Source organism: Mycena indigotica, assembly GCF_014461135.1.
Source record: "Mycena indigotica strain 171206Taipei chromosome Unknown Mind.scaff0001, whole genome shotgun sequence".
In the NCBI taxonomy this organism is placed as follows: domain Eukaryota; kingdom Fungi; phylum Basidiomycota; class Agaricomycetes; order Agaricales; family Mycenaceae; genus Mycena; species Mycena indigotica.
Window position 1 is genome coordinate 5,455,593 of NW_023503000.1, and position 19,310 is coordinate 5,474,902.

Consider the following 19,310-nt stretch of genomic DNA (forward strand, 5'->3'; position numbering starts at 1 on the left):
GAATCCGACGGGAATTCTGGTGCCTCGTTCAAGGAGCTTGAGCTTCCCCTATGGCGTATTTGGCTGTTCTGGTCAAAGACGTGTTTTTCGAGGAGCAAACTTCGCGGCCTCCATGGCACTTTGTTGGCCATCGATGTGACTATATTTCCTGCCGATGTTGCATCTGTCGTATGATACGGTATATCAAAAAGGACTGGATAGGGTTAACGTTACTAACCAAGTTTGCCATGCACTACGTCTTTGTAGCGCGCCACCGCTTGCTGGATTTTCCAGAGACGATCTTGTCCTTGGAGCTTTCGGGAATCGGCCTGTTTCATCACGATTTGTGCTTTGAATCCAAAAAAGCGATATTCAAACGTATCTCCTGCTTCTCCGTGCCCTTCGCGGTCTTCCTCGAAACCACGTATAAACGGCGTGGTGAGAGCGAAAAATAGAGTTTTGGTCGTTGCGTGAACAAGCTCGTGTGAAATAGTAACGACAAACATGAAACGCAGCCATGCGTGGATTTCGTTTGGGTTGGTGCAGGTAGACGGTGGCTTTGAATCCATTAGGTACTTCAAGACTTCAAACAGCTGAGAATACTGACCCCATCTCTGATAGCAGCGACCAAGTCACGATTGATGTAAATGACGTTTTCATCAGCCGCTTTGTCGACCAAACCCCAGCTGATCTTCCCTTTGACGTCTGCAAGCCGTTTGAAAACGATATGAGGGGGATTTCCGATGACGAAGTCTCGTATTTCTTGTTGGGTGATCTCCGTGGTTGCGCCATGGTTTTCACGAGCTTCAGCTCCTTGGTCCGTGCGAGCAATCCGCCTAGTGATCTCCTCTATATCTGCCAAAGCAGTACCGTAGGCTAATTGCCGGATGACCAGCAAGACAAGTTGGTGCAGTAGCGCATAACGAACATGATGTGTCACCAACTGACGCTGCCCATTCTCCTCCTCTACGGATAATTGGAAAACTGGATCGGGCCTTTGGGGTAATGGAGGAGGAATGACCGCAGGGTTGGTTGCAAGATATTCTGGGTAGGTCAAAGAATCATCAGACGAAGAAGGCATGGTGGTCTAGGTTGGAATTGGATGTCTCACTGTGACCGTGACTCCGTCATGCTTGAAGACCATCCGACATGATTCAGTCTCGAAGTCTATAAATTTAAAATTACACCCAAAACCTAAGGCTGAAGGACTGGCCTCCTTTCGAATCTAAGCGGAATATCGCGTGCCCCAAGGGTAACCACAATATTCGCATGCATCACACGCTCTCCCCACTGCTTCTCGGTCTCCCCTTCCTTCAACAATGGCGTGACTTTCCAGTCGCGCAAAAGCAGTGCAAGGAAACATGTCGCCTCCACCGTAGCAAATCGCCGTCCCAGACACGCACGCGGTCCGATACTGAAGGCAGTGAAGGCCTCAGAATCAGCCGGCAGCCCGTACCACCGCGACGGGCGATACACTTCAGGCTGGTCAAAGTACCGGGGGTTATACTCTGTTAAAGATGTCATTAGTCGCGGTTGCTAACGATAAAAAAGGACACCCACGCAAGCCAATCATGTCTACAATCAGCTGTGTGCAAACCATGAGCAATCCAAGAATGAAGATAGGCAACTTGAAATCGTGCCTGAGTTCCTTTCTGTATAGGCACTGAAGTTGTTCCTTCCTCTCCAACAGGGTTTTGAACTTGTAGGATCGTGTCCTCCGACGCTTCTCGAATTAGAACGTGTCCAGCAGCTATGTGGGTCATGTACTGGGTGCAATAGTACAAAGAAGCAGCTTACGGAACATTCGGGCTGCTTCGTAGAAGATGGCTAAAACCTTATCAAGCTTGCCGTAGTCGTCAAAGATCTGCACGTTGATTACACGCTTCATCAAGAATATGACAATGCTCACGGGATCGCGTTCCGAGCCAACGATTTCCAGAATTTGCTGGAGAACCTCTTCTTGAATGTCCTGATGGAGAGCCATAAAGCCAAGTGTTGCCGCAAGGGTGTGAGCAGTAGTCTCGTGGCCAGCGAACATCAAGACGAAAATATTGCCAATCTAGCACATGCTTGTGAAATTGAACAGTGTCCAGATGTAAAAAGTGCTTACCAGTTCGTCATCGTCGAGCGCGTACTTCCCGTCCTCATCTTGGTTAGCTTTCACAAGCATAGTAAAGGCATCAGACTGCAACTCCTTGCCGGACGCGACATCTTCTTGCCGCTTGGCGATTTGTTCGTGCATGAAGGAGATGAGCCGCTCCCGAGCTGCCCTAACGCGCTGAAGTCTAGCAAATATGAGATTTAGTCTACGGTCTTCTCGCTGGCTTACTTCGCAATTGGGAGGCGGAAGATCCATTTCGGCAGGAATAACAGGAGCATGTTGTGTTCAATGACGAGACGAAGCGCTTCTTGTATCGGCATTGTTCCATCCTTGCTACTGGGAGGTACCGCCCTGGTTCGGTCGTCGAATCATATCGCCAGGTGTAAGAACAGAAAACATGCGCACCATGTTGACGGGAATCCGAATCCACAATTGATGATAACAAGAAAGGCAAACTGTGAAAAATCAGCGTTGAAATCGAATCATCAACCCATCTCACCTTGAGCATGTACTGCTGTACCACAGGAATGTCCACACTCTTCCGCCCCTCCCGATCCCAGCCTTCTACGTTCATCATGTCGTTGTAAATATCTCTGCTTTTCTTCCAGACAAGCTTGTACCTATACCATTATGGGCGGCTTGCTGTAGAGAGAAATGGGGACTTACAGATCCACGCCAAAGGCCGGCCCCACGACCCGCCTGTGCTTGCGCCACATAGAGCCATCAGCCGCAACAATGTTCATGCCCCACATCCTTGAGGTCTTCAATCACCAACACCCGAAGCGGTCATAATAGTACTTACAACAACACCTGGCTGCTCCCCTCTGGCTTGAACCATTTGCTCCGATGTGAGCCGACAGCGACTTGACGCGCGATGTCGACGTTGGATGTCCAGAGATTAGAGATACCCGACACAAGTGGGACGAGTTGGACGGTCTCGGCTTCGGCATACGCTAAGCAACCGTTAAGAGGCTTCAATTTGAACCCTTATCGCACGCACTCTTAAACCGACCAGCCCAGTGCCAGTCAAGACCACTATTCCAGGACGTCGTTGGGAAAAGCAGGCCAGGCAGGGCGAATGGTTGGAAGATGGAGTATACTCGAGGGAAGTAGGCGGTTGTCTGGCCTTGGATGAGTTTTCCGCATCGATTATGTAGCAAGAATACGTACGCGGAGGAAGTTGACGAGCTTGAAGGCATTTATGACCGTGTAGACACCTAGGATCGCTGCGACGGCCGACATGGGGTGGACGACTGACCCCAGAACAGAGAGAGGCGAGGACGCAGAGGCTGCCATTGGCAGATAGTCGACAACAACGACGTGTCAGGCTTGGGAACAAGAAGCGTGCGAGCCGTTGTATTGCCGTACGTATTACGGTGGACTTTGACCAACTGTTGTTCGACATGGTTGTTGAGGGAGAGAATGTCATAAAACTTGATCCGTTCACGAGTTGTTGTTACACGGTAATAAGTGAGTAAGTAGTGCAGGAGTTCAACATTTTTGCAAGCAAGGCTGGAAGGGTAGTAACTCCGAATCGATGGCTCTACTTAGTAGCAACTTTGGGCCTGTGATATTACCCAACAAAAATCTTATTCTACATACTAATCTTGTCGAGTCTATGTATCCCAGTCCAAAAGCCCGCACTAGAAAAGCAATTTACCGACCAGTGCGTGGACCCGTCTTCATTTCCCAAACTCCCCTCCTCCCTTCCACAAACCCATGCAGGATACAATCCGTGCCCAAGAAATCGACCTTCACCACCCCCCCTTTCATCACGTCCAAGCGATTGGCTGCCCGCTCTCTATACGCCTCCGCGATGCGCTCCCTGTCTCCCGCAGAGAGCACACGATTGTAAAAGTCGGTCCAGTGTATCGGCGTCTGCAGCGCGGCAACAAGCTGCTCCAACACATCTTGAATCAGAACCCCGTTCAACGGTGAGGTGCTTGCGCGAATGTCTATGGTCCAAGGCAAATATTCATGCGTTATCCGAATGCAATCGACAGGGAAATAGCTTGCGTTCTGCATCAGATCGGTCTCGTTTGGCGGATGCTGGTTCTTGCTCGTGAGAAACTCTAGCGAGGATGACGGGTCGAGGAGGGGGAGCCCAGTGCGCAAGTCCAGAGACATGACAGGCGTAGTGGTATTGGGCATCAAGAGGGTGTGAATGAGATTACAGCGCTCGACGGGGGGCGGATTTGTTTCTGCGCATCATGAGTCAAGGATATAACTGAAATAGAAACAGCTTTTACCTGCTTTACGAAGCATGGAAAGGCCTTTCCAGCGACCGGGCGGGACATAATCGCGGCGCCAGTCCGCAGGTCTTCTTGGCGGGCTCCTGCGGTCATAGTACGCTGTTGTGAACACAACAGGCTGGACAAGTGGCTGGGGGAGAAAAGGCGCCGGTGTTTGCGGAGTTTGCGGGTTAAATGGAACCATCGGCCATGCTGGTGTGTGGCTGTTGTCCACAAGAGGGGGCATATCGAGGTGTCGGTCTACCTGGTGTCGGTCTATGTGATGTCAGCAGTAGTTGCTTGCTGAAGAGAGCTTTCATACCATCAGGAAAGTCAATCGGCCGTGGCATCATGTCTGTATCGCGAAGTTGGGGCACTGGAAAGCTGTGTGGCCCCCACCAACCGGGACTGGGGTGAGGGTTCTTCATCCACGGCCACAGATGTGCTTGGTGAGGAGGCGGATCAACGACAGCGGGCCACATCGGCGCTCCGTTCACCCAAGGCGATGGGGAATGTGGATTTACCCATGGAGAATGCGGTGGGTGGTCCCAAGGGTCGTTGGAGTGCGGTTGCAAGTTGAATGGCTGCGCTGGTGGTGTAAATGGCCTATCGCAAGCCAATGAACAACGTGTTTCTGTCCTGTCATGGCCGGCTCACTGTTGATAATACGGCCTAAGAGCCCAGTTAATTGGATGTCGAGATAACAACTTCAGACGCACCAAGGATAATGTGGTTGATATTGCGCAGCGCTGGGGTAGTGGCTCATTATTGAGAGCAAGGCGAAGGACAAGGAAGGTTTGGCCGCATTCCGCAATTATACACGTAGTCAGCCGCCACCTTGTTCTTATGCTTCTATTGTTTATGGAAGTTGTGGGCGCCTATTTGTTGGTGTTGCGACCTGGGTTTCCATCGCTCAAAAAACAAGTAAAGCTTCAAACAGGAAACGCCGTCGAGGCTGTGATGTCGCTGATGTTGTTGCTTGAAGGCTTTGGAGTGAGCCAACCACCTCCCATATCGGCGTTGGTGCGGGGAAATTACGAGGAAGGAATGGGAACGAGGTGGCCAAAAAGAAAGTTTGTCACACTGCATCATGTGTACATACGTGCCAGAGCCCCCAAGCAGTGCTGATTTTTACTGTCTCACTCGCTACTTGCTCGCTACCCTTCGCTACCTCACTGATGCATGAGGCATTACGTTCGACAGCAAAAGTCAGAGCGAGCTCAAGAGCGGTGGGTCACGTGATCAAACTCAAGTAGACTCTTGCCTACTCTTCCACACTGTGATCAAGTATATATGGGTACAAGACTGGGTGAGGGTACACATATTCCTGGGTCCGTTTATGACATAAACGAACCTAAGCCGTCTGTCCATTTTTCTCAAACCACACACACTAATAGCAGACTATTAGCAGTCCTGCCTAGCTCGGTGGAAGTCAAAAGAAATAACCACGTACAACGTCGCCTCTTGCGCTGATACATATCGCAAGTCCTGGCCACCCGATTTAGCTTGCTCCTTGCGCCCTCCCCTCGTCGGCCGACATCTCTTCGACGAAGTGCCAACCAAACAGCTAAGTCATATTGTTCTTCTGCTTCCACTCCAAGAATACCTCCATGAAATCAGCGACCCCGCGATATGCAAACGACAAGAACATTAGTCGCAAAAGATCATTGTTGCCCCCACTGGCTTTCTGTGCATCCTTGAAATCTTTCCCCAATGCCACCAATCTGGTATTCCACGCCGATAGGAAAGATACACATGGGGGCAGAAATTTTCCGTAGAGTTGGAAATCATCGTCTCTGATTTCCTGTTGAATATGGCGTGTCGCCGTAGCTCGGCGGTTCGTGCCCAACTGTTGGCGTAGGAGTGTCAGGTGGCTTAGTTTGACTTTATCTCGGAATACTGCAGCCCATTGACAGACATAGAACACCGCGCGCAGATCGTCGACAGGTGAGTATAGGTGACCCTTTCCTGCCTGAATGTCATGGAGAAGAAGATCAGACATGAATTCTACAGTGCCCTACAACGGATGAGACGTTGAGCCAGTACTTAGAGCCTTGCACCTTACCGAACGCGTGGAATTTCGGGGAGCATCGAAATGGTGCCACTTGACTGCATTATCACCATCAATAATGAGGCCGGATGCATCAGATCCCACACCCAGGGTTTCGAGTAGGTCTTTGACGCGTTGTGCTTGCTGTCGACAATCGATCTGCGAACCACCCGAAGGGCTCAAGCCGAGATGTCTAAACTGGGCAATGAGGTCGTCGATGGCGTCAGGCGCGAGTCTCAGATCAATCTCGAATTTTTTCATCGCAACAGCTTCTGCGAGGCGAAGTAGGTTCCCTATGCTCGGATCCCGGTGGAAATAGCCAAGTTGAAACATCGCAAGCCATCCTGCCAATCACTAATCAACGTATGAAGCCAGAAACTACTAGTAGACCCACCAAGTAAAGTATGGAGGATTGCGACAAAGAGTGCGAGAGGATTTGGTGAGGAAACAAGAGACGACCCAATTGTGTCAAACAAATGGTAGAGCTGACTGCGCCATTCTGGTTCTGATGGGACAGTCTTACTGAAAACAGACCAATGAAACTGTTGGAGATCCATAGCCTCTTCGGGGGTAGGGAGAAGAAGGTGGTTCGTGAAGGGGCCGGAAGTTTCGTCAGCCGGGGTACACGAATAGTGGTGTCCTGGGCAGCCAAATAGTTCATCGCAGGCCGACGCCAGCTCGTCTTCGATGTTTTTCCAAGTCGGATTGTCTCGATCCCAAATCGACTTGAGTATCACTTGTTTTTCCTCTTCCGATGTGCTCAATGGCTTGGTGAAAACCTTGGATGCCATCTTGAGTTCTCCAAGTGGATATTGGGCGATTTTTGGTCGGATTTCTGGTGGGAAATCAGCATCAATCTATGAGAAAGGAGTCCCTACTGACTTTTTTCAGCGGTAACGGGCTGATCTGCATTGCTATATGAATATATTTTCCTGGCCAAAAGAAATCCGCATACCAATGACATCTTCTTTGTTTGCTAAAATGTCGCTTGCACCGGATTTGGTATCGGAGACGGTCGAAGCTGGAGTCTGTGGACGACGAGCTGTGGCGATGGGGGCGAGATCGGCGACGGGGCGTTTATTAGGGTATGAAAGTTTGAACACGTTCGTAGCACGACCGCGACAACACATCGCACTATGCAAAACCTCCTCAATGTTTGCATGCAATGACTTTGCGTTTCCTCCGCCAACTGGCAAGAGCATTTCAACCCCATTGTACCATGGCGGCAAGCCGATATCACCCACCGTCTTGCATGTCAACAAAGCCATCCAGATCCACAGCATTTCCTCTTGGCCGCGTTGCGTGACAAGCGACAAGGGCTTTGAGCATGATAGCCCACCGCGATGAAAGAGCAGAAATCTGAAGTCCCACTCGACAGGGTTACATGCGAGAACAAGGGCATAGACACGCAGGGGATTCGCGGCGAATAGAGCATGCCCATATGTGGCTGCTTGTCGCAGAAGCTCGGGCCATTCATCTTGGACTTCCAAAGGGATGCCGATCTGGATGTCGGCAGCGTTCGGTGGCAGGGGCTCTGTAGCACTCGGGGGGCACCAATAGAAGCGCTTGTTTCGCCAGTCCTCACCACTCTGCGAGTCAGGGGGCGATACGCCAACGATATCAGGCTTTAATGACTTTTCGCCTTCAATACCGTCTTGTGTGGGTCGGTCATAGACGAGGAACTCGAGCTTTGAATAAATCGATGTTTCGGCGAGATCCGGACATTTCGACTTTACGAGGGCCAGACAAGCATTCAAGAATTCAACAAGTGGGGTGCAATCCTGTTTGCCCTCTATACCACCCTTAGCGGCTTGGAATCGCGAGATGAAGGTGCTTGTGTCGAGGTCCTTGCGGCACTTCTCGAAAACCTCCTGAAACGCTGGTTCATCGACGGCCAGGTCGTAATAATCAGCCCGGTCGATGTCGTCAGCAATTTCCATCCTCTGTTTCACTTCAAGTACGTCCGCAGAGGTTTTCCTCGTCCTTTGGCACACCCTTGTTGCGAATCTCATTGGGGAAAATTCCCACACGTGGTTGCGAATCTCGTGTTCAAGTACGCTCTTCAGGTCATCTTGGGTGACAGGAGGTGATGAGCAGTCGCTCTGCGTACTACGGGACCGAGTCATTGGTGAGAGTCGCCGGATCCTCTGACATGTGGAGAGGGGAGAGATCAATGAGATGAGAGATGAACCCTATTGTACACGTGACCTGATGCAGGAACAAGCTTCGGTCTGACAGAACCCTACTCTGGTACAGAGTCGCGGAAGACGTCTCGAGCCACAGATTAATATTGAATGTAAACGTGTTTTGTACAAATGCCATGAATCCAAACAAATCCCGAGAGCAATAAGTATCCCAAATGCAAACAAAACAAAGCTTCAAAGCTTGCCCCCCAGTCCGGCTCTGACTGGCGGTCCTCTACTGAGCTCCATACCGACTTTCTGCACAAGCTGCATGCCAAGTGGCTCCAAAGCCTCTTCCCAAACACTATGCCTTCTCCGCCCGTTGAATATCTGTCGCGAGCGCTCGCCAATTTCGCCCTCTGGTCCGAAGACAAACACCGAGTCCGCTCTCCAAGGGGACTCGCCATAGGCAAAGGCGATCCATTTCTCCTGCATCGCGTCCCGCACCCGTTTGTAAGACCACTCGTCGACCTGTGGCTCCAGCCACATCTCGTCCTCCTCCTCGTCCGAGTCAAACTTGAGATCGTGGGCATCGTCATCGTCCGAGAGGTCAAACGAGTCGCAGAAGTCAATCACTGATGAGCTGCCGTTGGGTGTCGCGAATGACTGAGGGACATTGTCGAAGAGATAGACCAGGTCTGCCTTGTGGCTGACCCGAGAAGGTCCAGCGGCTTCCTGGTCGAATACGTAGCGCCAAACGCCCGCATCAGTCCCCGCACGACGATGGCGAGCACGTGCAGCCACAACTTCCGTGGGCCACGCTATGCGTGCATCAGCAATGAGCTCCAACACACGATCCACAATCTCGTCGTCCGGTGTCTCAAAACCGATATCGTATTCTTCCAGCAGTCGCGTTGCTTTTGCTTTGGATTGGCAGATGGCATTGATCCGGCGAACGACGGCCTGCGAGGTCCAAAGTGATGCTGGTAGAGACCAAACAAGAGAGGGAGAGGCGGTGTCACCAATCATCAACGATTGGAACTTTCTGGGTGTTCTTGAAGGAGATCTACCGTGGCGTGTTCTCGAGGGAGGCCGCAGACTGTGACGGAAATGATGCGAGGAAGAGCCGTCTTCAGGCATAAGATGGGAACGCCATTCAGGCATAAGATGGGAACGCCATTCAGGCATGAAGAAATGGCCGTCGTCAACCGCACGAAGCATTGACCCACAACTGTGCTTCATCAACTTGTCGGCGCTGACGCAACGCAGTTCATCCACCGTTTGAACGTCGAGACTGGACATAACCCGGGAAACATGCCAACCGGCGCTGACAACGTCAGGAATACTATGATCGATAATCGCGCTCTGAACGATTCCTCGTTGAAAGAGTGGGTTGTGGTCGTTGGCTTTTGATTGCATGTGGTAAAGGATGTCCGCAGCGCCAGACGACTCGCCGAACAAAGTGATGTTGTTGAGGTCACCGCCAAACTCTTGAATATAGCGGTGTAACCATTCTAATGCACGTCGTTGGTCGCGAAGACCTGCAAGGAGTCAATGATGGAATCAGTCATAACATCAAGAGTCACCATAGTTCCCAACGCCAACATCTTGTGCAGCTTCGTTGTCTTCAAGAAGTAGGGGACTAGCAGCAAAACCAAAGAATCCGATGCGGAAACTATATGAGGAGGTCAAATTATGAGGAGTTAGTTATAGGAGTGGCTCACTTAAAAGTAACGACCATCACGGGCTTTCCGGAGAGCATGCCTTTACGCACGATGGAGCCGCCGTCGTATATCCACGAAGAGCCATATCCTCTGTCTCCACCTCTGGCCGTTTCCGTCAGCAGTTAGCAACAGAGCATGGAGCAGATGACGCACCCATGAACCCACAACATAACAGGAATCCGAGATCGTGGAGTTAGACCAGCAGGACATGTAATATTCAAATTGAGGCATTCAAATTCGTTTTGTTCGAGAATGTGCTGTGGAACGTCGTGGCCCATGCCGAACAGTTCCTCTTCGAGGCTTTTCTTCTGCAGCTGCGGACATATAGGCCTGTCCCAGATAAGACGCCAGCTTGCAACGAGGAGCTTAATAACATACCCATACTGAGTGCAGTCCACAAGGGCGGGAAGATCCGTATTCAGACACGACTGGCGAAAACGTGCAGGTATCGTGGCGTATTTTATTCCTCTGAACTGGTGTATGGGAGCTTCAGGGGTGGAGGAAGGATGCCAGAGACCATGGAAAGTTGTTTTAAGGCCTGCATGGTGGACAACAGGCTCCATTTGAGGGAGGGCAGCACCAGGCATGGTGGTTGAGAGTAAGGACGTGACTTCTCGGGAGCAACAGGGAGGTGCATCGCATACAATCGATGATGTCTCTGAATCGGAAAGGGACCTTGAAGAAACTTGGTGGTCCGGCCGAAAAAGGAAAGTCCGTGCCGTCATCGCTTCTAGATCATCGATTGGTCGGATTCTCGCCTAGCCGGGGCAACGTCGCTCAATGTCGGTGATTCACGAGCTACAGTCGAGCTTCTGGGGGTGGAAGATAGATGATGGATGCACAGGGGGCCGTCGGGGAAAAGACCATATCTATGACACAGACCCGCCGTCATAATACTACAACTAAGTAGATCGTGATGACAAGATTGCGTCGTCGATGGTGGGGGTGGAGAACACAGCTGCGTTAGCGTGATCAGCGACGAATAACAGGAATAAAGGCGTACGAACCACCACCATATGCTTGAATGTCCCCATATCACTGCGCTTCGCCGCCGAAATGAATGAAAAAATCGCGTGCCAAGCCAACAAGACTCGTCACAATAATACTGAAGCTAAGAGGCTCTTCATCCCATCCTCGGTCCAAACATCGTTCCATTCAAGAAACAACTATAGACGAGTGCGAAATTTGGGGGAGGTGGTGGTCGTAGGAAGGAAGAAATCTGGAGCATGATCATCGATAGCGATTGACGATAACCATACCCATCAAAAACGCACGTGACGTCCGATCTCTCTCATCAAAACTTTCATCAACTTGGAAACCTCCAACAGCAATTGAGCAAAGCACCGTTTGGCGTTCGTTAGGCCTCTAGTCAGCTGTGCATGCGCCATGCTCTGCATCTCCTGAAGCGGAGCCAGGGACTTCTGGGCAGCGCTGGCAATCTGGAGTCGAAAGCATTTAAATTGACAAATAACATCCAACTCCAAGCAAGAAACATACGCTCTCGCTCTCAAATTCTCCTCAGGCTCGGCAATAATTGTTGTTGTACTTCAACAGCAAATCTATATATATCTATCCTGGGGGCCATTTATTCCGTCAAGTTGTCCCAATCGTTCTCTTGCCAGTGAGAGGAAACTTCTTCTATCAAAATGACAAAATTCCCCACGGGCCGCCGCTCCTTGATCAAACTCTGTGCTCCACGTTCGCTTCAAAGTGACTCATTTCGGTCATTTTAAGCGGACGGATCCCATGAAGTTGTTCAAGTTCAACCATGACTACCTCACTTAACAGCGACACAACAAAGCCTACGAAACAAATTCTGGTTCTAGGCGCTGGATTTGTAGCCCGTCCGTGCGTCGAATATCTCGCCCGAGAGCCATCGAACAAGATAACAATTGGTGCGAAAGAGGGAGCAGTTGGTATATACGGCAACTGATGTTAAAATTTCAGCTTGTCGCACCCTTTCTGCCGCTGAGGCCTGCGGAGCTGGCTTGCCTTCTATTTCAGCTATTTCTCTCGATGTTTCGGACACTCCGACACTGGAAGCAGCCGTCGCCGCACATGACCTCGTTATCTCGCTCGTCCCTTATACTTACCATGCCACCGTGATCAAAGCCGCCATCCAGGGGAAGACCAATGTCGTTACAACATCCTACGTTTCTCCGGCAATGCGAGACCTCGAGCCGGCAGCACGGGAAGCAGGAATCGTTGTTTTAAATGAGGTCGGTGTGGACCCTGGCATCGACCATCTCTACGCCATCAAAGTCATCGAAGACACCCACGCAAAAGGTGGTAAGGTGCGAAATATTAGCTATTGCCGGTCATGTTCCAACGCAAAAACAAAACATAGATCAAAGAATTCTTCTCCTGTTGTGGCGGTCTCCCCGCTCCAGAGGCCACAAATAATCCACTACGATACAAGTTCTCGTGGTCTGTGCGCGGTGGCCTTCTTGTTTGCTTTACCCCTGCCTCTGTACTCTCCTCTGGAGTTGTCAAGCACATATCGGGAGCCGATCTTATGCAACATGCTCATCCTTACTCAATCCCCCCGAATTTCTCGTTTGTTGCTTTCCCAAATCGCAACTCACTTCCTTTCCAAACATATTACAATATCCCGGAGGCAGAAACTGTCATTCGAAGCACCCTTCGGCATGAGGGCTTCACCGAATTCGTCATCGCATTCAGCAAACTTGGTTTATTGGACAGCGAGCCCAAGGAATGGCTCCAAGACGGGATAGAATGGCGGGAGCTAACCCGACGACTCGCTGGCGCCAATGCTTATGACGAGGAGTAAGTCCGCATATGTACTTGTCAAACATCAGCCTGAACTCGCAATAGGACGCTCGCTTCGCGAATCAAAACCATCTGTTCATTTTCATCCGACCTGGAGAATGACCGCATCGTGGACGGGCTGCGCTGGCTGGGTTTGTTCTCGACAGACAAGGTTCTTGCTCGCAATCATAATTTGTTCGATACGTTCTGTGCCCATTTGGAGGGTCAGATGAAATATCAACCTGGAGAACGTGACATGATCATGCTTCAGCATAAATTTGTTGTCCAATGGGCAGATGGGAAACAAGTAAAAGCTCACTTATACTCCATTCACACCGCTCATTATTCACAGGAGACGATAACCTCGACTCTTGAAGCGTATGGGACGCCAGGTGGTCACTCCGCGATGGCATTGACGGTCGGTATTCCGTGCGGAATTGCGTCGCAACTAGTGTTGGATGGTGTGATCAAAACTCCAGGCGTTCATGCACCTTATTCCAAGGACATATGTGATCCAATTCGCGAGAAGGTTGAGCTTGAGGGACTTGGTTTAGTTGAACGAGTTTTGTAGATCGCCTTGATCCGATCACTGTATTATTTTTTTCACTCTGAACTATGACCTTGGCTGTTTCGGGGTCAAAACGCAAGCTGAAAACCAGATCCACCCCACGAAAACGTCTCAAGACTAGCCACGGGACTGCGGATAGTCTGCCATGGAAGAAGGTTGCGCGACCTCTGGACACTGGGATGGCGGATGACGACGGTATTCTTGAGCTGGAGGAAGTTGACAATGTCGAGATTGTCTACGAAGAGACGGAAGGGGGAAGGGTCATGAAATTCGCCGTGCGTCACCTGGTCCGTCAACAACTCTTTCTAACGCAAGAGACAGGTTGTTCAAAACGAACAAGATGAAGAAGAGCAATCGACAGAAGAGGCGCTTTCGGAGGAGCCGCTCGAGTCTACAAATTACCCTGAACCAGAACCATTCGATGGTACGACAAATAGAGCCCTCAAACTGTGCAATGACCTATTCCTAGCGCTAAATTTGTTACCGAACTGGAATCAGCACCAGCTGCATCCGCAATTATTTCGTGTTCTGCACGCAAAACAATTTCTGTCGCCGACCCCGATCCAAGCGGCAGCATTGCCTATAGCTCTTTCTGGACGCGATGTTGTCGGTGTTGCTCAAACTGTGCGTTATTTCTCAAGGGTTCAAACTCTCTCTAATCTTGAACAACAGGGTTCGGGTAAAACTCTCGCTTACGGACTTCCCATACTCCATCGCCTCCTCACCTCCGCTCGTCAACGGCCTGCGAAATCGAGGCGTCCTCTTGGTGCTCTGATATTGGCTCCCACTCGCGAGCTCGCCTTGCAGGTTTCTTCACATCTCAATGCGTTCCTCAACTCAATCGACACTGAGACCGAGGAGTCGCAACAACCCCGTCCTCCGCCTCTTGTCAGTGTTGCTGCAATTGTCGGTGGGATGTCGGCTCAAAAGCAACGGCGTATTCTTGAACGTGGGGTTGATGTTTTGGTTGCTACGCCTGGTCGGTTATGGGACATAATCGAAGATGTTTGTTCTACTTGCTATATCTTCCAAACCGTTGACAATTCTTGCCAGGATGACGGACTAGCTGGACAAATTCGGAAGCTCAAGTTTCTTGTGCTTGACGAGGCGGACAGGATGATTGAGGCTGGACACTTTGCAGAGTTGGAGAACATCCTGCGTCTCACTCTCCGTGAATCGAAGTAAGTGACCTTCGACTGAACATCCAAGTGTTCATGCTCTATCCATGTAGAGACGACCAAATAGAAGCTGAAACCGAAGAAACCCCCCTTCCTCAAGATGGTCTTCAAACTTTTGTCTTCTCTGCGACGCTCAGCAAAGACCTACAACGAAATCTCAAGCGCCACACACGCCCCAAATACAATGGCAAGAAGAATGCAGGCAAACCAGCCTCAACGTTGGGTGGGTCAAATATGCTTTCATAGACAAGCACTTGGCTTACTGTCTACTATCAGACGACCTCCTGCTTCGCCTCGACTTCCGTGATTCTTCTCCGGAAATCATCGATCTCAGTCCTGAAGGTGCCCTCGTGTCAACCCTAAAGGAGAGTAAAATAGAGTGTTTATCGACCGATAAAGTTTGTGTTTTTAACTACAAACATCAAAACGAGGCTTACTCGGAGACAGGATGTATACCTCTACTACTTCTTGTTGCGCTACCCAGGACGTTCCCTCGTCTTCCTTTCGGCCATTGACGGGATTCGCCGCCTGCTTCCTCTCACCGAGCTTCTGAATATAAAGGCGTTTCCGCTGCATTCGCAACTAGAACAGCGTCAGCGCCTCAAGAACCTCGATCGGTGCGTCAACTCATTTACTCTCTTGCGCAAATCGCTCAAGTTGTTGGACAGATTCAAGTCGACCCCAAATTCTGTCCTTCTAGCGACGGACATTGCCGCGCGGGGGCTTGACATCGCTGCTGTTGACCACGTAATCCACTACCAGATCCCGCGATCGGCCGATGCGTATGTCCACCGAAATGGCCGAACCGCGCGAGCGATGCAGAAAGGATTCAGCATGCTGATGTGTGCGCCGGATGAGCGGCGGATTGTTCGGACGCTGTTGGGAAGTCTAGGACGCCGTAAGTTGCCTTATTCTCGTACCATTGTGTCTCAGCAGGCCGTAGAGGAAAGCGACATTCCCGAAATGGATGTCGACCTTACGTTGCTCGACCAGCTCAAGGCCCGTGTCCAACTGGCCCGGCAGATCGAGACTGCCAACCACAAAGTCAAGAAGGCAAACCACGAGCGGAAGTGGCTGAAGGAGGCAGCGGAGGCGTTGGAAGTCGAGATCGACTCTGACCTGATGAGGTTGGTGCTTTTTTCAATCAATTGTGCAAGTACTTAGTTTTGTTCTGCAGTGACTCGGAGGACGACGAGAAGCCTACAGCACGACAGCACAAGGCCCGCGACTCAAAAAACGCCAGTCTCAAAGCAGAACTGCGAAAATTACTGGCTAAGCCGCTTATTGCGCGAGGCGTGTCCACCAGATATATCACTTCAGGAAGCCAGCCGGTTGTTGATGACCTGCTGGCGGGCGAGTGTGCGTGCTTTTCTTTGGAATGCTCCTCAGAAGCCCGACTAATCGCCCCCTCCAGTTAACGAAGCGATAGTGGGAGTCAAAAAGACGGAGGCAGGAGATGATGTCGTCTTGAGGCGGAAGCGGAAGAAGACGAACAAACCCAAAACGGCCGTCGTATCTCCGGTTGATGATGGTGAAGAGTGGACTGGGATATCGACTGAATAAACTCTTCGTTGCTCCAGACAGAAACCAGATCATTTCGATTGGGGCATCCCGATAACATTCCTCCTGTTCTTCTCGCTTCTGGTTTTTTGCTCTCAAGGGCTTTCTTTATTGCACTGTCCTTATGAATTGATGTTTCGAATCCTCTGCAATATTACCGCGATGGGGCATGCTGTTGGATGGCTTTGACCTGAATACAAATGCGAGGCCACAACATCCAAGGAGATGGTGATGGGGAAATTGCCCGAGTTGGACGGGATCATGTCTGATGTCATGACTTAAACTGACCGCAATGAGACAGGGGAAGCCACTGAATCCTGCTTTGACTCTGTCATCCACATGGATGCACACCTTTCATATCAGGTCTACCTGGCCACAAATCCAGAAGCTATTCCGCCTCCCATGCCGGACCACCCAGACCCCAGCATACGACTCTGGTTTGAGCAAGGAAATCGCCAGCACGAAGTCACCCAGTCTCCTTACTGCCAGCCAGTGTGCGAGCTTGTGTCGCTTGCCCTGCGACAACTCTGCTATGGCCAGGCAGCAGAACACCTTCTTCTTATACTCAAACAGATTGCGGGAACCAGTATTGCAGTGTCACACCTGGGAGAACGGAAACAGCTCGCTGAAGCGGATATTCGTGGATGTCTCCTCGATGAGCCACTTGATTTCGTCCTAAAAAGGCTTCCCGATAATTCCAACGGCAACATCGTCTGGGGAGAGGTTGTCAAAGGAGCGGGAAAAAGTGAAATCGCCATCAACATCGAGTTGGCGGCAGCAATTTGCGATCCTGTGAGTTTCCTTGTCCGAACTGGACACCACTTCCTAATATCTTTCAAGGCTCCACCCACGTTCACGGACTCTAATGCTGTTTCTACTGGCTTACGGTTCCTCCTTTTCGTCACAATCTTCCACGAAGTCGTACATGTCATCACGAACAAGATATTCGTTCAACTCATCACCCCGCCCCTTCCAAGCTTTGAGCAGGATGATGATGGTCATGGAGAGGCGGGTGATACGTTAGAAATGCGATTCTTTGGGTTCATAACTCTTGTCTCCCTCGGACTGGGCGATGTGAATGCGAGCGACCGATTGTGGCGCATTCAAGAGTTCACAGCATATAACAGGATCAATAGGCCAAGTCGCATCCTTGGTTGGTCTAACTCTCTCGCTTTCACTGGTCATTCACCTCTTTTGCTAGATGCTCAGACAATGGAAGCTATTTTGTCCTCTGTCAAAAACATGGAGCCGTGGGGACCGCTATGGAACATACTCCCAGAAACCAACTTTGATCCCAGTACACAACGCCGAATGCGGCGAAACAATCGTGGAGGAGCCTGAGATGGGGATGGGGATGGGGATGACACGGGCAAAGTTGGTCGTTGTGGCAGAGGTCGCACCAGGCAACCGTCTTCTATGGCAGTCCAATTGCACATTTAATTTTTACCGCGCGCTCTTGATGTTGCGCGCTCTTTTGGGCCGGATTTAGTGATTTTCCCGGTAAATCACGGATACCAAAAGATGGCGCGGGAAAAGTGTCCGCGCGCGCTCTTTTTGGAAACGCGCGCACTCTTTTGCCCAAATGCGCGCTACCTTAAAGTTTGCACAATCCTTTATGGCAGCAGATATGTATGGTATTAGCATAGATACTCATACTCTCAATGCCCCCCCTGGTTGAGCAGCTCAGCTTGAAGCTGACCATAGATCTGGATATAGACACTGTATGGTTGCCATTATGGCAGTCCAATTGCACATTTAATTTTTACCGCGCGCTCTTGATGTTGCGCGCTCTTTTTGGGCCGGATTTAGTGATTTTCCCGGTAAATCACGGATACCAAAAGATGGCGCGGGAAAAGTGTCCGCGCGCGCTCTTTTTGGAAATGCGCGCACTCTTTTGCTACTGTTTCTTTTCTACAACTTGTAGATTCCAACTCTCCCTAGTGAAGTTTTCTGACTAGTAGTAACTCTGGTGTCCATGGCTTCCTTCTGACATCACATGAATTGACTCCCTTCAGAGTCAGAGGCTGGCCTGACCCCATGCTGACAAGATTACTGAGCCATATATGCATGCATATACAAGCTTGAATATCTAGTTAGCATTACTGCTGGTGAATGTCAGACAATGAGTATACTGAAGTCTTGTTTGCAGCCATTATGCAGATGCCCTTATACTAGTATATAGTGAGTAATACTCAGTTCTGAATCAATTATGTCAGGCTGAAAGCTGCTGGTATTCTGGCTAGTATTATTGGACAATGACCATACAGTGTCCAATGTCCATGGTCAGCTTCAGGCTGAGCTGAGGGGGCAGTGAGAGTATGAGTATATATACTAATACATAGATTTGCACAAACTTGAAGGTAGCGCGCGCATTTGGGCAAAAGAGTGCGCGCATTTCCAAAAAGAGCGCGCGCGGACACTTTTCCCGCGCCATCTTTTGGTATCCGTGATTTACCGGGAAAATCACTAAATCCGGCCCAAAAGAGCGCGCAACATCAAGAGCGCGCGGTAAAAATTAAATGTGCAATTGGACTGCCATAGTCTTCCGATCTAATGCACACTTCTCCCGCAACCATCAAGTTCGGCTTGGGATTGCTGGATACTTATATTCCCTCCGACGAACCAATAGATTGAAACACACGGTACGTGCCTGCATAGCCTCGTATCAAACTAGTAATGCCTTGCAGCTTGTGAGACACCGAGACAGTACATACATTTGAAAATCGAGCAAATACATAAATCTTTTCAAACTTTTGAGGACCGCGATCCAATGGTTCTCCCTAACGCAAGCCAGGTTGTCCAAAACGATCAAGACGAAGAAGAGCAATCGACAGAAGAGGCGCTTTCGGAGGAGCCGCTCGAGTCTACGGATTGCCCTGAACCAGACCCATTCAATGGTACGACAAACAAAGCCCTCAAACTGTGCGATGACCTATTCCTAGCGCTAAGTTTGTTACCGCGGACCGGTGAGGACCGCGGTGGAACATGCTGCAGGAAACTGGCTTTGACCGGAATACACAACGCCAA

The 19,310-nt window shown here is 50.4% G+C and overlaps 7 protein-coding genes across 7 annotated transcripts; 3 read left to right on the forward strand and 4 right to left on the reverse strand.

The window, feature by feature from the left end:
* Nucleotides 1-1,173: 1,173 nt before the first annotated feature.
* On the reverse strand, nt 1,174-3,376 carry MIND_00152500 (uncharacterized protein; the record flags this gene model as incomplete). The annotated part of the gene is made up of 12 exons (XM_037358450.1): nt 1,174-1,487; nt 1,540-1,564; nt 1,608-1,729; nt 1,777-2,038; nt 2,090-2,264; nt 2,309-2,431; nt 2,486-2,535; nt 2,580-2,700; nt 2,747-2,833; nt 2,883-3,033; nt 3,081-3,201; nt 3,251-3,376. The coding sequence occupies 12 exons, from the start codon at nt 3,374-3,376 to the stop codon at nt 1,174-1,176; spliced, it is 1,677 nt and encodes a 558-aa protein (XP_037226360.1).
* Nucleotides 3,377-3,736: 360 nt separating this feature from the next.
* MIND_00152600 (uncharacterized protein) lies at nt 3,737-5,077 on the reverse strand (the record flags this gene model as incomplete). The annotated part of the gene is made up of 5 exons (XM_037358451.1): nt 3,737-4,281; nt 4,330-4,587; nt 4,634-4,917; nt 4,969-4,983; nt 5,031-5,077. 5 exons carry the CDS (start codon nt 5,075-5,077, stop codon nt 3,737-3,739), a joined length of 1,149 nt encoding a protein of 382 aa, XP_037226361.1.
* An 801-nt stretch (nt 5,078-5,878) lies between these two features.
* Nucleotides 5,879-8,550, reverse strand: MIND_00152700 (uncharacterized protein; the record flags this gene model as incomplete). Its single annotated transcript, XM_037358452.1, has 5 exons — nt 7,317-8,550; nt 7,244-7,267; nt 6,756-7,196; nt 6,377-6,705; nt 5,879-6,328 (listed from the first exon to the last, which is right to left on the reverse strand). Exons 1-5 carry the CDS (start codon nt 8,485-8,487, stop codon nt 5,879-5,881), a joined length of 2,415 nt encoding a protein of 804 aa, XP_037226362.1. The 5' UTR covers nt 8,488-8,550.
* Nucleotides 8,551-8,739: 189 nt separating this feature from the next.
* On the reverse strand, nt 8,740-10,933 carry MIND_00152800 (uncharacterized protein; the record flags this gene model as incomplete). The annotated part of the gene is made up of 5 exons (XM_037358453.1): nt 8,740-10,025; nt 10,071-10,159; nt 10,209-10,310; nt 10,362-10,538; nt 10,587-10,933. 5 exons carry the CDS (start codon nt 10,931-10,933, stop codon nt 8,740-8,742), a joined length of 2,001 nt encoding a protein of 666 aa, XP_037226363.1.
* Nucleotides 10,934-11,976: 1,043 nt separating this feature from the next.
* Nucleotides 11,977-13,548, forward strand: MIND_00152900 (Saccharopine dehydrogenase; the record flags this gene model as incomplete). The annotated part of the gene is made up of 5 exons (XM_037358454.1): nt 11,977-12,103; nt 12,156-12,502; nt 12,556-12,995; nt 13,044-13,284; nt 13,330-13,548. 5 exons carry the CDS (start codon nt 11,977-11,979, stop codon nt 13,546-13,548), a joined length of 1,374 nt encoding a protein of 457 aa, XP_037226364.1.
* Nucleotides 13,549-13,592: 44 nt separating this feature from the next.
* MIND_00153000 (DEAD-domain-containing protein) lies at nt 13,593-16,286 on the forward strand (the record flags this gene model as incomplete). Its single annotated transcript, XM_037358455.1, has 12 exons — nt 13,593-13,820; nt 13,867-13,969; nt 14,015-14,169; nt 14,218-14,550; nt 14,599-14,726; nt 14,777-14,946; nt 15,000-15,121; nt 15,171-15,340; nt 15,392-15,621; nt 15,667-15,850; nt 15,901-16,082; nt 16,138-16,286. The coding sequence occupies 12 exons, from the start codon at nt 13,593-13,595 to the stop codon at nt 16,284-16,286; spliced, it is 2,154 nt and encodes a 717-aa protein (XP_037226365.1).
* A 336-nt stretch (nt 16,287-16,622) lies between these two features.
* On the forward strand, nt 16,623-17,624 carry MIND_00153100 (uncharacterized protein; the record flags this gene model as incomplete). Its single annotated transcript, XM_037358456.1, has 3 exons — nt 16,623-17,075; nt 17,124-17,436; nt 17,485-17,624. The coding sequence occupies 3 exons, from the start codon at nt 16,623-16,625 to the stop codon at nt 17,622-17,624; spliced, it is 906 nt and encodes a 301-aa protein (XP_037226366.1).
* Nucleotides 17,625-19,310: the final 1,686 nt, after the last annotated feature.